We start from the raw sequence: 15201 nt of genomic DNA on the forward strand, positions 1-15201 counted from the left end.
CCCAGACTTCATTGGAGTTATTTCTGTATTCTTTTATTCCAATTGAAAAGTTACATTAGAAAGAGTACACTGGCCCAGCAGCGTCCGTGCGACCTTTTCCAAAGCCGGCACGCCTGGTCTCACATTGTCACTCAGCAGTATTCGGGGTGGGGGTGGGGGGTTGAAGGCCCTCTCTCTGCCGTTCGCCACACAAGCACTCATTCACCTGCCAGTCCCGTGAGGCTTCCAGCAGAATAAAAATAGATACACCTCCAAATACAAAATTTGTGGATCGTTTTTCAAACTTCCATCTCTCCCCCCCCTCCACCTTGCCCAGGAAAGCCATGCACACAAATTGATAAAAGGTTGCCGTTAAAGTTTCCTAAAATTTTAGGTACATTTTTAAAATAAGCTTTTCTCTGTGTTTTGTGGGGAACGGTTTTTGTTTTACTCGGTAAAAAGAATCCGCACTTCTGTCTTTGAACAGAACGATTAGCAGCCAAAACTGTAAAGGGGGTTGGGGGAAGGGGAATCTTTGGAGCAAGGGGTTTTTTTTTTTTTTGTTAGCTCCTCTGAGCTTGCTCCAATCCTCAGTCTTCAGGGAGGAAAATGCTCAGGAGAAAGAAAATAAAGGTCATCCAGACTCTTGTGCATCAGAGATTGCTAGAAGGGTACTGGGAGACCCAGAGTGATTGAGGAAAGCTGAACTAGGGTTACTAAAGCACAGGCAAGAGGGAAGCAGATGCATCTGCAACCAGCAAGTAGCAGACCTGATCAACTCAAGTGGAGGGCCAAGCCGTGCTCTGATCCCCTGATCCCTCACATGTAAAAGCACCCCACCCCTCAGTTGGACAGCAGTTGACTAGTTCCCAATTCAAGCAATCCTGTAAGAAAGCAGTGCTTGGTGGATGGCCCCCCCAATGTTCAGAACTGCTCTGATGAAAGCAGCGTTGCAAAAACAAAACCCTGACACCCATTTAAACAGAAAGCAGATCAAGGTCTCCTTTGAGGAAAAAGAAATCCAGAACCAAACTGTTTTGCAAAGAACTAGGCTAGTAAGAAGGCCGATTCATCGGCACCAATCTCCTCCTGTTTCTGCGTTGGCCTTCTCCCTTTGCCCTTGCACCACGATGCACCAGGTCTCTGTGCTGTGGTTAGGACAGTAGCAACTGATTCAATCTCTTTGGATGGGGGGGGGGGGAGAAATTTTAGGGGGCTATAAAAGCAGTGGGCTTAGGAGGGAGACTGTCACAGCACTGAGCTCTAGTTCCTTCCCGCTTTGAAACTGGAAGCACTGTGAAGCCAATTTGTCAAGCCTGGATTGTCCACCCTCTTTCCCTCCCCCACTTTTTCAAGCACGCACCTCTCGCCACAACAGGTTGACTTCCCAGTAATACTGGGTGGTTTCTTGACCTACAAGCTTTCTAAACCCCCTACCCAACTTTTCCTGGTTGATCCAGCACTTTCTTGTAGATCGCCTATTTGGTGCAGCAAAGTTTAAAATACATCTTTAATCTAAGCATCCACTGCACTACATATTATGCTTTCCAGCACTACACCGGTTTAAATCTGTTTCTATAGGTACCTTCTGGTAACTGAACTTTTGCTACTGAGCGTCAACTGCTGAGGCTTCTTCCCCTCAAGGAATTCCGGGACCTGGAGTCCTGCAAGGCATCTGTGGGGACTCCACAAGTTTGTAACCTGTCCTTTCAGGGAAGATGGGTTTTTAAGTTGGTCAGCTGCGCTCACTGGCAGAAAGCAACCCTTTCAGATCACTTGTCCCAAGGAAAAGCAGGACGGCCTACCAGAAGTGTAGGAGAGCTCAAAATGAAAACCTCATTTTCGTAAGAATTCAATTTTTGGCCAGACTCTGTTCTCTTGGGGTTTTTTTTAATATAAAGGTCACCTCTTTTGCTTCTGGGTTTTTGCATCTTTAAATAGACGGCATGGTTGTGTTTTCAAAAAGTTGCTTCCCAATGACAGAGATAACGCAGGGGTGTATTTCTCCTACGTGTCAATCAGCTACGTTTTTGGCATCAGTACATCTTTAGAATTTAAGAGTTTCCCCACTTTAAGGCTAAACTAAAAAAAAAAAAAAGTTTCTGTAAACATTTCTTCTTTCCCCAGAGTTGCACTTCTTTTTAAAATCAAGTCCAGCCACAATATTTTTTTTTTGTTTTAAAGATGAGGTAATTTCTGTATATTTGTTATCTTTAAAAACGTCCCTTTGCGTGTGACTGGCTAAGGTTTGTGCCAATCAGAATGCTGATCCAATTGTAGTGGGAGAGCTCCCATGGGAGGGCGTGTGCCAGTGCCAGCAGCTGCAGTTCAGTTAGTTATTTTCTCTATCTCGTCCAAGTCGTGTGCGTTCAGTTTATCGATCTTCTTGTCTGGAAGGGAGAAACATGAAGGGGTTATGAGTCCACGCCCCAAGTCAATGGAAGCTCATCCCTGGGTTCTCTGCAAGAACCAAAGTCCTGGCCATTTCACCCAGGGGAGGAGAAGACTCCAGAGCAGCATCGCATCAGATCTCTGAAGGTAAGCAGGGTCAACCCTGGTCAGTTAATACTGACATGGCAGACAACCAAGGACGTTCCAGGCCGCTATGCAGAGGCAATGGCAAACAAGCTCTGAACCTCGCTTACCCTGAAAACCCTACAGCAGGGGTGGCCAAACTGGCTCTCCAGATGCCCACGGGCTATTCCCATGAGCTCCTGCCAGCATATGCTGCTCTATGGGATCACCCGTAAATTAGCTACTGCCTGAAGGCAACTTCCTCCACCATGTTTGTGTCCATCACTACATCTGTTGGCGAGGAATCCCACAATTTAAATTCCTCATGGACTTAAAAGGGAGGTGGGGGCAGCCCTTCCTGAATCCACTTTTCACCACCTTCATTGGGTGCCCCTGAATTATGGGGAAAGGGAAAGCTCTATTTACCTTCTCCGCCCCCATATGTAGATTTATAGGCTTCTGTCATGCCCCTGTCCTCCCCGCCCCCAGACGAAAACATCCAAAGGAAAGCTGCTCCCGCTCCTGAGATCGAAATAAAAGCCCTAAGGGACGTACTGAAATGCTCCTGGATTCTGTTGAGGATGTTCATGCTGTGCTTGCTATCCACCATGTTGACGGCCAGCCCTCGCTTCCCAAAGCGCCCCGTGCGTCCGATGCGGTGAAGGTACGTCTCGTTGTCGGGGTTCCCGTCTTTGTCCACCGGGAGGTCGAAGTTGATGACGACAGAGACCTGTTCCACATCGATCCCTGGTGGAGGAAAAGCAGGGGGAGGTGAACCCTATTGCATTTTTGCCATTGAAGTCCCTCCCCTTCATAACCCTGCCCTCCTTTGGCCCCACCCCCCAAATCTCCAGGTATTTCCCAACCTGGAGCCGGGGACCCTAGTTTCTAGAGATTCACAACACACAGTCGGAAGCGGAGCACACGGCCAGCCAGCAGCAGCAGCAGCTCTCTGACGGAAGGTTCTCCCGCACTGGACACCAGTTACCTCTGGCACAGACGTTTGTGGTCACCAGGACTTTCTCTTTGCCTTCCCGGAAACGCTCAATCACCGCCGCTCGCTGCTCCACCATCATCTCGCCGCTCAAGAGCGCCACCTGATGGCCTTCCTTGGAAAGCTCGCCCGCTAGCCAGCCTGCCGTTTTGCGGGTCTGTGGAGGACACGGCCGACAATGACTCCCAGGGGGAATCGATGCTGCTGGGTTAAGCCTACTTCCCCCTCCCCTGGAACTGTAGCCCATGGACATTTGGAGAGCCACAGATCAGCCTCCCCTGCCATAGACTGTCAGGTCTCATTGGTTAGATGAGCTGGTGGACATACATTTAGACATTTGTTATCCTGGCATTTGAAGGAGGGCAAGCAGGAGTGGAGAGCTGCCTGGGTTGCAACAGAGGAGGGCCCACTGGTGCTCCATTTATTTGGTTGCCAGAACCATAAGCCTGGTGCAAGAGCTCCATCTTGCAGGCCTTATGGAACTGCAGTAGTTCTGTTAGGGCCATGATATTCTCTGGCAGCTCATTTCATCATGCAGGGACCAGGGCAGAGAAGACCCTGGCCCTGGTCGAGGCCCCTTGGACTTATTTGGGGCCGGGGACCACCAGGCGATTTGGCTGAGGGACATATTTTATGATGTATGTTTTTTTTAAGTTGTCAGCCAGCCTGAGCCCACAGGAATGAGGCAGTATACAAATAAAACATTCCTTCAATTTCTCTCCTCAGAAAAGTGTTCCAGCTTGAGTTGAAAAATGGACCCACTGAGAACTTCCCCCATCACCTTTGCATCCACACTCCTCCCCCTGGGCCAGGCAATGGTTAACCCCTTACTGCAGAGGTGACCAAACTATGGGTCTCCAGATGTCCATGGACTACAATCCCCATGAGCCCCTGCCAGCCGCCCTGCCCTACTGCAAGGCAGTGCCTCAAGAAGTGTTTTCCACGAGAACTCCTCCTCTCAAGAGGCAAGTACTCCTAGGAGGCCTGGCCATTCGGAAAAGTGCACAAGGCTTTTTGCCCTGCCCATACGTTTTCAGGTGTGCAAAAGTTTGGTTATCGTGCCCCCCCCCCCATTCATCCTCGGTAGACTCACATGGCAGAAGATCATGGCTTGCGCGATCGTGATGGCGCCGTAAATGTTGCAGAGGGCGAGGAATTTCTCCTCGCGGCTGTTGCACACAACGTAGTACTGCTTGATGGTGTCCAGGGTTTCCTCCTCGCGCTTCAGCTTGATGACGTTCGGGTCGGGCACGACCTTCTCTGCAAATTTCCACACAGAGTCTTCGAAGGTGGCCGAGAAGAGGAGCATCTGGCAGTCTCTCGGCAGCATCCTGGGAGATGGGGCAGAAAAAGCCAAGGGGGTTCTAGGTCCCGGCTAGGTTGCCACTGCGTCGCCGGAACTCGTGCCTGGGCAAAACAGCCAAGGAGTTTTCAAGGGCGGTGGCACAGATCCGGGAAGTTGTGGGGTTTTGTGTACCTCGCTTTTTACTAACTGAAGGAGTCCCAAAGCAGCTTACAATCACTTTCCTTGCCTTGCCTTGCCCCACAACAGACTCCCTGTGAGGTGGGCGAGGCTGAGGGAGAGCTCTAAGAGAACTGCTCTGCAAGAACGGTTCTGAGAGAACTGCGACTGGTTCAAAGTCACCCAAGCTGGCTGCGTGTGGGGGAGTGGGGAAATCAAACCCAGCTCTACAGATTATAGAGGCTGCTTCTCTGTAACCACCACACTAATATGGCTCCAGCTGCACTAGGAACACCATCCTCAAGCACAAACGGACAGGACGGGTGCTTCTCTGTACCTCTGAATACGGATGCTCTGATCTTGGTGCCCTTGAGTGGCTATCATGACGTCTGCCTCGTCCAAGACGAAGACTTTGATCTTCTTGGGATCGATGAATTTGAGCTTAGAGCACCAGTCCAGGACGGTGCCCGGGGTCCCGATCACGATCTGCTCGGAGATCTTCTGACCCCGCTCCACTGTCAAGAGAAGAGATCGAGACCTGATTGGGACAGGAGAGCTTCAGGAGGTCTTCGCTCTCCTCCAGAGAAAGCACGGGCAATTCCCTTGCACCTCTTCTCCCGGGAAGGCCCTACGACAGTGAATCCACACCATTCCGATCGAAACTGAGCTTCCGACCTTCTCCAAACCGAGGGAAGGGACCATGCTGCCCCTCTTGCAATAGCTAAAGCTCAAGGATTTAAGCGACTCCTCAACCAGGTGACCGGGAAACCCAAATTCTGTGAGCGAACCATTGCATTGCTCGTAGCAACGGCCACTTGCATGCAATGAAATCTGCGTGCAAGGAGGAATTTCCCCCTCCATACAAGGTCCCCTTCCCCCTCAGATTTCTTTCCTGGAGGGCTGACAGCAAAGGCGGACTGAAAATCTTCAGCGGGAAGGGAGAGGAAGCCATGGAAATGGCTGCCTCCTTATTCCAAGGACTGGGGTCCCATTCACGGACACAAGCTAGGAGAAGGCTCCATCCGGACCCTGCTAACTTGAGACAGTTGTTAGCCCTGTTCAGGGTCCTCTGGACACTATCTCTGCTGAAAAAAACAAAACAGGGGTCTTGGCCCTGGGAACAGTCAGGCTCCCTCTGGGACAAACAGCACTGTGTCTGCTGGGCGACCAACACGACACGACCGTCTCTGCCTGAGACCCTGTAAAACTGGCCTCCCCATCAGAAGGCACAAGCGGGGTTTGCTCCTTGTGCTCCCAAGTTCCTATTATGCTGCACTCCTCTCCTTCCTCTTTCTGCCGTTTCTAACCCAGGTTCAGCACACAAAAAAGAAGCTTTGTACATGGGAGAGCAAACCTGCTGACTCCCTTGCTGCCCAGCAGGCATGACATGTTGGGATCCTCTAGTTTAGCAGTTGCCCCCATCCCCCAAGGCCAGAAGCCCAATTCCAGAACCCGTCTAGGCTATTCTTAAGCCCACCTCTCCACGGCAACGCGCCCCCTGGAGCTGTCACCCAACAACACAGCCTCCTGCCGCCCCAAAAATCCCCCACGAAGAGAGCCCACACACTCACGCTTATTGCCCCGGACCGCGTAGGAGAGATTCAGCTCCGGATAAAACCTGCCCATCTGTTCAATCACCTTTCCGGTCTGCAGCGCCAGCTCGTACGTCGGAGAAAGGCACAGACACTGCAAGGAGAAAAGAGGTCGCTCTGGGAAGCTGTTCGGCGGGAGGGTTCTGCTACAACACGCCCTAACGGCGTCCCTGAAGACGTAGGTTGACTTAATCTTGGGGGTGTGGGAGAGCTTTTACTGCGGCTGTGATGCCGAGCGACTCAGTCACTGCTGACGGGAACCCCAGCAGTGGAACAGTGTCCTCCTTCCTGCTCTCCAAAGACCCAGAGAAGGAATGGTCCTTCTAAAGGGGTTAGTCTAGTGCTATGGAAGAAAAGCCAGATTTCTCTCCTCTGTCTTTACAAAGTTGCTTTCAATACAGCTATTTATGCTTCGCAGTTCTTTGGCATATTTAAGCTCCGCCAACACTGTTCTTCCGATGCCGCAGCCTCAGATGCTAATCAAGAACAATTTGGGGTGCATCCTCTAGATGGTGCTATATCACAGCTAGAAAGCAGACCCATAGATTCATTCTCCTCCCTTCCTGTTCTAGCCCAGGTTACAAAGACTGAGGGGGGGGGGATCATCTGGGTATTAAACTTGGCCACTGTCGGAGGGCAGGTAGTTGTGAATTTCCTGCATTGTGCAGGGGGTTGGACTAGATGACCTGAAGGTACCTTCCAACTCCATGGTTTTAAGAAGCCAAGCAGATCCCCCTGGCTTTGAGGGCCCAAAGGCTGACTGATTACCTGTGGATATCTGTTCTCGGGTTCTACTCGGCTAAGCATGGCCAGGACAAACGCCGCCGTCTTGCCGGTACCAGACTGAGACTGTGCAATCAGGTTCTGAGGGCTACAAGCACACAAACACAAGGAGAGGAATTTCAATACAGGCTGAAAATCAAAACATGGCATGTCAGCTTGAAGCAGACCTTAAGCTTGTAATGTGGACTGTGAACCGTCCTTCTATGGCCACACGATATAGGAAGCAGCCAAGCCCTTGCTCCCCCCCCCCCAACACACCCATAAATGGGACATGGCAAGTGCAAATACATACGGTTCCGCCAGCATCATAGGCAATGCATTCTCCTGGATTTTGGATGGTCTGTTGAAACCCATAGCGTAGACACCCTGTAGCAGTTGTGGCTTCCTAGAAGACAAAGCATGACTGAATGTTGCTAAAGGCCCCGGGGAGGGAGGGTTATTACCTGATGGGTGTATGCCACAGAAACAGGGAAATCTTACAGGCTGGCTGACCTCGCAACAATACACACACAGCCATCGTGCTCTGAGTGACAGTGCTTCAGTACAGCTGGGAGTCAACATTTTAGCTCCAATAGAGGTGTGAATCAATTTCCTGGGTGGTCCTAAGACACGCCTAGTAAACTCCCCCCCATCCTTAAAGCACATTTCCTCTCTGAAGTCCAGTTAACTATAATACACTTATTTTAGTGAAAGAGGCAGACAATAGCAATAAATATTTTAAAAGATGTGTCTCTCCCTGGGCCAATAGGTGTGTGTTCGATTGGTCATGTCTTGCTAGGAGAACTGAGGGCTTTTTTTTTTTTTTTAAGGGAGTAGATGGTCAAGAATCCTGAACTCTCCTATAACTATCCCCAGCCTGAAGTCTTTCCCATCCCATGTTCAGAGCCTGGACACTATAAATGTGCCTCGGATGCCGAAGGCTGTGGGAAGTTAATTTATGGGCCCTGGGTGAACATGAGAATAGCCCTGCTGGATCAGATCAATGGTCCATCCTGTCTCACACAGCAGCCAACCAGTTCCCCTGGAGGGCCAACAACAGGGCAGTTGGCCTTCCCCTCATAAGAACATATGCCCTGCTGGATCAGTGCAGTGGTCCACCTAGTCCAGCATTCAGACAGTGGCCAAGACCATCAGAACATTAGAGGAGCCCCGCTGGATCAGGCCAGTGGTCCATCTAGTCCAGCATCCTGTCTCACACAGTGGCCAACCAGTTCCTCCAGAGGGCCAACAACAGGGCATAGAGGCCAAGACCATCCCCTGATGTTGCCTCCTGGTTCTGGGGTTCGGAAGTTGATGGCCTCTTAACGTGGAGGTTCCTCTGTCACCCTGGCTAGTAGACACTGATAGAGCTCTTCTCCATGAATCTCACATCCTTTTCCAACCATTCGTTCCCATTGCACTGAACACCCAAGCTCTTGAACTCTCCACTTTATACACAACTGGAGCATTATAAGACCTGCTACTTCGGCATCTAGTCTGGCTCTCTGCGAAGGTAAACCAGGTGCCACTCAGGAGCAAGGAGCAACCACCAGGGCGGTTGCCAGGGTTACGGCGTAAGCAGAACAGGAGACGCACTTAATCCGAGCGGGGCTATCATTAGCTCTGCCTTTGATTCAGCGCTAACGCTTCGCTTTCAAACAACCTACCAGGACAAGAGCACATGATCTGAAGAGCCTTTTGTAACAACAAAGCAGCGCGGATGAAAACGAAGCCGCTCGACACCGCGACGAAAGCCGTGCTGCTGCGGGCTCCCTGCGGGGATGCGCCGGCAGGAAGAGGATGTCGAGGCCAATTACAGGGCGGAACAAGTGCAGGTAGAAGAGAACCCCTTGGGAAGAATTTAATGATCAGCGGCAGACAAAATAGTGCCACTAACAGATTCCTCGGCATGGTTCGTGGGGAAGCACAGGCTGCGATTTTGAGACCTAGGATGAAGGAAATGAGGCTTGGGGACGGGGGGGCTGTGTGTCCACATGCACGAGGGGGCTTATCAAGCCCCTTCCTCAGAGCTGCACTCCTGATTAGCTCTGAATTATACTTGAAACAACTGGATGAATTGGAACTTTGCCTACAGTCATAGAAAGCATCAGAGAAGCTGGGCTGGATTGGAAGTTCAGGGGGGCTACAAGGGGAAATTGACGACAGGAACCAACCGCTCCTTTTATAAAGATGTACAGCAGGGGTAGTCAACCTGTGGTCCTCCAGATGCTGGCAGGGGCTCATGGGAATTGTAGTTCATGAACATCTGGAGGACCACAGGTTGACTACCCCTGCTGTACAGGAAGGGGACGGTTCGGGCGGGTTGTTTTGGCTTCAGTTGGGGTGGAAAAGCTGTCAACACTAGGATCTCTGGCTCAAATCCCTTCTTTGTCACGGAAGCCGGCTTCCATGTTAAGAGGCAGTTGCACATTCTCCCTCGCAGGGCTGTTGTAAGGATGAAATGAGGGATGGGGGAGCAATGAGAGCAGAGCTTTTGGTCCCCACCGGGTAGAAGGGGGGGGGGAGTCTAAATAAAATAAGTGACCCGGATAAGCTCCCAGGTGAGCCAGATCAGGTCAGATCTCAGAAACTAAGCAGGGCTGAGATTTGGCTGGAGACAGCTGAGGACCCCCAGGGTCATGACACAGGCAGGCGATGGCAAATCACCTACGAGCATCTCTTGTCTTGAAAAGTCCTACAGGGTCGGCGCTAGTGGGCTGTAACTCAATAGTGCAATTTTTTTTTTTTAAGCCTGCTAAAAAAACACTACCAAACTCCAAAACAACACAAAAGCTCCAGATAGGGAAGGGAACAAAACGCACAAAACCGTTCAAGATAAAGACACACATTCCAATTTGGGTTCTGTGGGGGAGTAGAGGACAGTTTATCTGGCTTCCTCTTCCTCCGCTGAATCTCCAGTAAGGACCTTATGACAAAGGGCAAAGGGTCACCCATCAGCCTTCAGAGACAGTGTGGTGAAGTGGTTAAGAGCAGAGGCTTCTAATCTGGCTAACCAGGTTTGATTCCCTGCTCCTCCTCCACATGCAGCCATCCGGGTGACCTTGGGCTCATCACAGCCCTGAGAAAGCCGTTCTGACCGAGAAGTCCTGTCAGAGCTCTCTCAGCCCCACCTACCTTACAGGGTGTCTTTTGTGGGGAGAGGAAGGGAAGATGATTGTGAGACTCCTTCAGGCAGTGAAAAGCAAGGTATAAAACCAATTTCTTTTTTCATTTTCTGCATGGTCAAGTGGGAATTTGAACTGGGATCTCCCCCAGGATGCCTGACACTAACCAGTCCCCCATGTTGGCTCCCAAGCTCTTTCAGGCTTGCGGTGCTACGCTTCCCTTGTGATGTAGGACAGGGAAGAACCAGTCCTCTCTTATCTGGCCCCTTCCAAACCTTCCTGCTCGATATTTAAGACAGCGAGATGCTTAGAGATCCGCTGCTGCCTTCCCTGCCAGGCGTAAAGGTCACATCTCCGAAGGAGCACTTTCTCAGATAAGATGTACTCGCTAGCCCTTAGGGGGAAGGGGGCAGTGACGGCAATAAGCTAGACCTTTTGTTCTTCTTTAGAGGATGAAAACAAGAGCCTGGCTTTACCGGCTTCCCTGTGACATGGGGACGCTTGCAGCAGCAAACAAGCTCTTGACCAGAGCCTCACAGAGAACATGGGAGCAGCACAAAACCGGTTTGGATGTTACGGTAATCGTATTTGACGCTGATCTTTCGGGGAGTTCAGAAACAACTTCACGTGCATTCCCCTCAATAGTCTATACTTTAGATTTAAAAGGTAAAGGTATCCCCTGTGCAAGTACAGAGTCACGTCTGATCCTTGGGGTGACGCCCTCCAGCGTTTTCATGGCAGACTCAATACGGGGTGGTTTGCCAGTGCCTTCCCCAGTCATTACCGTTTACCCCCCAGCAGCAAGCTGGGTACTCATTTTACCGACCTCGGAAGGATGGAAGGCTGAGTCGACCTTGAGCCGGCTGCTGGGATCGAACTCCCAGCCTCATGGGCAGAGCTTTCAGACTGCATGTTTGCTGCCTTACCACTCTGCACCACAAGAGGCTCTTTCTTTAGATTTAGGGTCCCCCTTTATTTTTCTCTACCCTACAGATGTGGGAGAGGAAAGAGGAATAGTCCCCATACCATGACAAGTGCTTCAGTCAAGGTTTTACAACAATGAAGAGATGCGTTCCACCCTAAGGAAGGTGCATCACAAACAACTGGACTGTCCAGAAGGTTCTTCCCTGACTTCTCTGCAAAGGTCTTAAAAGAGGGGGGTTGTAAGTGGTTAGGATCATGGACTTCTAATCTAGCGAGCCAGGTTTGATTCCCTGCTTCCCCACATGCAGCCAGCTGAGACCTTGGGCTCGCCACAGCTGTGACCAAGTAATATCAGGGCTCTCTCAGCCCCACCTCCCTCACAGGATGTCTGTTGTGGGGAGAGGAAAGGGAAGGGGATTGGAAGCCACTTTGAGACTCCTGGTAGAGAAAAGCGGCAGAAGCCTGTTAACAGCTGTAATTTCCATTCAGCTCAAATTCTTCAAAGTGGTTACAGAAAGGATCCCCACCCAATTCAGGGTTCAAAGTCACACTCCGACACCAGCTGTCTGATCCTGTCTGCCCCAGAATTCTATCACACCGTCCTGCCTCACTTCAGAATCCTCTCTTTTATGGCTAATACTGCAGCTCATTCCTCAAGCTAAACCTGCTTAATCCTGTACAGATGGCGAGGAAGATGACAGGGAGGGAGAAGGACCAGGGCACTGGCCCCTCCCTCCCAGCCTGGGTCTGTCTCAACAACAGCCAAGCTGTGGGGGGGCTTGAGGGACTGCATGTTGTGAACAATCAACACCCCCCCCCCAAAAAAAAAAGTGGTGCTTACAGCCGCAGCTCCTCAAAAGACTTCACGGAGTAGAGGGGCGAGGTAGGATCCCTCTGCAGGACCTCCACTTGGTTTGTGTTGTCCACCAGGTTGCTGCGGATCAACTTGTTCAACAGAGACTGGGCGGCTCGGTCCTCTGGAGGGAGGGAGGTACAAAACAAGCAAGGAAACCCTTCCAGGGCTGTCAAGAAACCCCAGGGTTTCACGAAACCCTGGCTGAGAAAGCCTAATCAGGCAGGTGGCTCCTTGCCAGTGCTTCAACAATTGCTCCAGCCTACTAACAGAGTTCCTTTTGAACTGGAGAAGCCTAGAACTTGGTACATGCGATAGCCTGGAGGACTAGCCCTTTCCCTATTGGTCAGAATGTTTTCACTTTTGCTCTCTGATGCTGAGAAACTTACCTTTTCCCTCATCTTCCGATTTCTCTGTATTATCTTCTGTCTTAACAACAGCACCTGTCGGTTGGACAAGCAGTGATTATCACACATTCCCCTGACCTCCACGGCTGTTCGTAACGTCGCACTGTTCTGCCAGATACTTCAGAAAAAAAACATTTTCACGCCACCCGTTCCATATGCATCTCACACCACACCAGTTATGCCACTGTCCTGGCACCACTCCATATCTGAGCGGACCAGATACAGCCCACAGACTTCTCCATGTCCATCTTTAGTCCCAATTCCCCAAGGCCTTTGCTGAAGTAAAATTAGTGCAGGTTTGCTATTTAAAAGTGTTTCATTTTACTGCGTGTGAGCAAGTCTTACAGTTTTGCTTGCTTTGCAGAACATTCTGATTTGGTCTCCCATGTTCCAAGCCCACCTTTAAAGTTATTTCTTAAAATCGGAGCTTTTTTTTTTTTAACTCTGATGCTGAGAACTTACCTTTTCCCTCCTCTTCGGTCTTCTCTGCATTATATTCTGCCTTAACAACACCGCCTGTCATTTGGACAAACAAGTGATTATAACAGGTCCCCGGAATGCAACAGTCATTTGTGATGTGCCACTGTTTGCCTTCAAAATACCTTTTTAAAGGATGACTGAAATGGCCAGATCAAAATTCACTGGGACCTGATAATTGCAGGTGTCAGACTGGCACTCTCACAACAGAAAGCAGCTGCCCTACCTCTGGCATTCCAGCTTTCTTGCTGTGCTGATCAGCCACATAGTTCAGAAAAATGTTTTCACGCCACCTGTTCCATGTGCATCTCACATCGTGGAACAACAATACCTGTGGCTATCAGCTGGAAGTGTATCACACTCAACAGTGACTCAACTTGCCTTATGGCCCTACTTTTAACAATTTCCCTCCTTCTCTTTGCCTAGGCATGCCCAGCCTGATCTGATTACCGTCTGGCTCACCAAAGTGTATAGACTTGCTGGATTTTAAGCAACACAAGACTTAGGTTTAGTACTTCCTTGGACAATTCTGTTGTCCTCTTACGATGACCAATCTCACGTTTAAGAAGCCACAGCTCACCATGAAAAGTGACAGTATTAAAACCCAAACTAGTGACCAATTCATGCCAAACAGCACCACAGAGGAAGGGGCCTTGGGAGCACAGGGAACAGCCCTATTAGTCATGGTTCTTATACTCACCATTGGATTCTGGTTTGTGTCTCTCCTCCTTCAAATGCAGGTTACTCAACTAAACAGCATGCAGAGAGAGAGAGAAAGTAGAGTCATTCAACAGCTACCGCAGCTGCTTTTAAGGACATTTCTTCATTCAAAGGCAGCTTCATTAACATGAGAATCACACCAAAATCCAAGCCAGTTCAGCATACTGTTATCTGCAATGGCATCCAGTAGAAATTATTCCAAAGCCCAAGATGATTAGAATTGGATTCTAGACATTTATTTTGCTTATACTTAGTCTGCAAAACCTAAAAGAGCACAAACCTAATTGGATGCGCTGTAGCAACATGTCGAGTTTTGCTTGTTTTTCTGATAACCAAACACAAAAATGAAATAAGGTGACTCAGGAAACAAATTAAATATAGCGCGGCAATTTAGTTGTTCTGCGAGTCCGTTATGCACAATTTAATTTTTATGCTTAATGCACGAGTACAGAATGTCAAAATGTAGTGGGAACTCATACACCTAAGTACTCCTACCAGTTTCTGATGATCCAAACCCGCACAAGAAATCCTATCTCCGTCCACAGCATATGCCACTTCTGGAGTGCATTCTATCCAAACGCCTTCTGTAATAACTTTTTTTGGCACTCTACCAGCTTTACCATTATCATTCGCGCCTGTCCCCAAAAAGTGGGTCAAAACGCTCGCTCACAACAGCCCTGCGAGGTAGGCGAAGCGAGAGAGGGAGGAGCCCAAGGTCAAGCAGCGGGGAACCCAACCCGGGTCCTCCCAGGGCCAGCCCAGCACGGCCTACCCCATCCAAGGGCGGGGGGCGAGGGGACTAAGGCCTCTCTATGGGGCTCGCCCCTCCCCTCCCCACTCCCATGAAGCACCGCGCCCACTCTGAAGCCCCCCCCCCCACTCAAAGCACACCGGCGCCTCCCCACCCACCCCCCTCACCGACTCGGCGGCCGCCTCCTGCTCGTCCACCGCCAGCGCCCAGGAGTCGGTCGCCATGCTTCGTGCCGGGCGGGAAGGCAAGAGGGAGCGGGCAAGGCCGGACACGCACCGCCGCCCGCAATGGCGCCACGGGGAGGAACTGCGCAGGCGCGAGAGAAAGCCACGGGCCGGGTGGGGTGCGGGTTTAAAGGCGCCCGTCCGGGAAACGCCGCCCCCAGCGCTGCAGTTCCGGGTACGCAAGTTCCCCCTCCCCTTAGAGCTGGGTTTTTTTTTTTTTTTAAACTAGCTCTCCCAAAAAGGATTTTAGGAAGGCTTCAGGGTTTTTTTTTCCCAGGCCCAAAAGTTTCGTTTTCGTTTCCCGAGCCGCAGTTGCTGTTAAGATTTAAGGATTAACTGCTCAATTGGAGGAAACTCTTGGAGTTTATTTATTTATTGGAGTTTATTTATTTTTATTTATTTTTGGGGGGGGGTCCT

General features: G+C 50.4%; 1 protein-coding gene across 2 annotated transcripts; it reads right to left on the minus strand.

Annotated features, from left to right (window-relative positions):
• Positions 1 to 17: 17 nt before the first annotated feature.
• LOC143824895 (ATP-dependent RNA helicase DDX19A) lies at positions 18 to 14897 on the minus strand. Of its 2 annotated transcripts, none has more exons than XM_077312717.1 (13): positions 14728 to 14897; positions 13790 to 13838; positions 13075 to 13128; positions 12595 to 12648; positions 12194 to 12329; positions 7617 to 7709; positions 7310 to 7412; positions 6521 to 6635; positions 5287 to 5464; positions 4581 to 4818; positions 3482 to 3644; positions 3049 to 3240; positions 18 to 2369 (listed from the first exon to the last, which is right to left on the minus strand). In XM_077312717.1, exons 1-13 carry the CDS (start codon positions 14782 to 14784, stop codon positions 2308 to 2310), a joined length of 1494 nt encoding a protein of 497 aa, XP_077168832.1. In that variant the 5' UTR covers positions 14785 to 14897; the 3' UTR covers positions 18 to 2307. The 2 variants fall into 2 exon arrangements, with proteins under 2 accessions (XP_077168832.1, XP_077168833.1); XM_077312718.1 differs by lacking the exon at positions 14728 to 14897 and adding an exon at positions 14305 to 14328.
• Between the last annotated feature and the right edge of the window lie 304 nt (positions 14898 to 15201).

Source organism: Paroedura picta, chromosome 15 (genome assembly GCF_049243985.1).
Source record: "Paroedura picta isolate Pp20150507F chromosome 15, Ppicta_v3.0, whole genome shotgun sequence".
NCBI classification, from domain to species: Eukaryota; Metazoa; Chordata; class Lepidosauria; order Squamata; family Gekkonidae; genus Paroedura; species Paroedura picta.

What these genes read in the sequence shown, in the direction of transcription:
- LOC143824895 (XM_077312717.1), bottom strand. Translation starts at nt 14,784, where the DNA reads ATGGCGACCGACTCCTGGGCGCTGGCGGTGGACGAGCAGGAGGCGGCC. An exon ending in GACCGAAGAGGAGGGAAAAG is followed by an intron (nt 12,649 to 13,074) that starts GTAAGTTCTCAG and finishes TCCAACCGACAG; the next exon opens with GTGCTGTTGTTAAGACAGAA. An exon ending in TCTTTTGAGGAGCTGCGGCT is followed by an intron (nt 7,710 to 12,193) that starts GTAAGCACCACT and finishes TTTGTCTTCTAG; the next exon opens with GAAGCCACAACTGCTACAGG.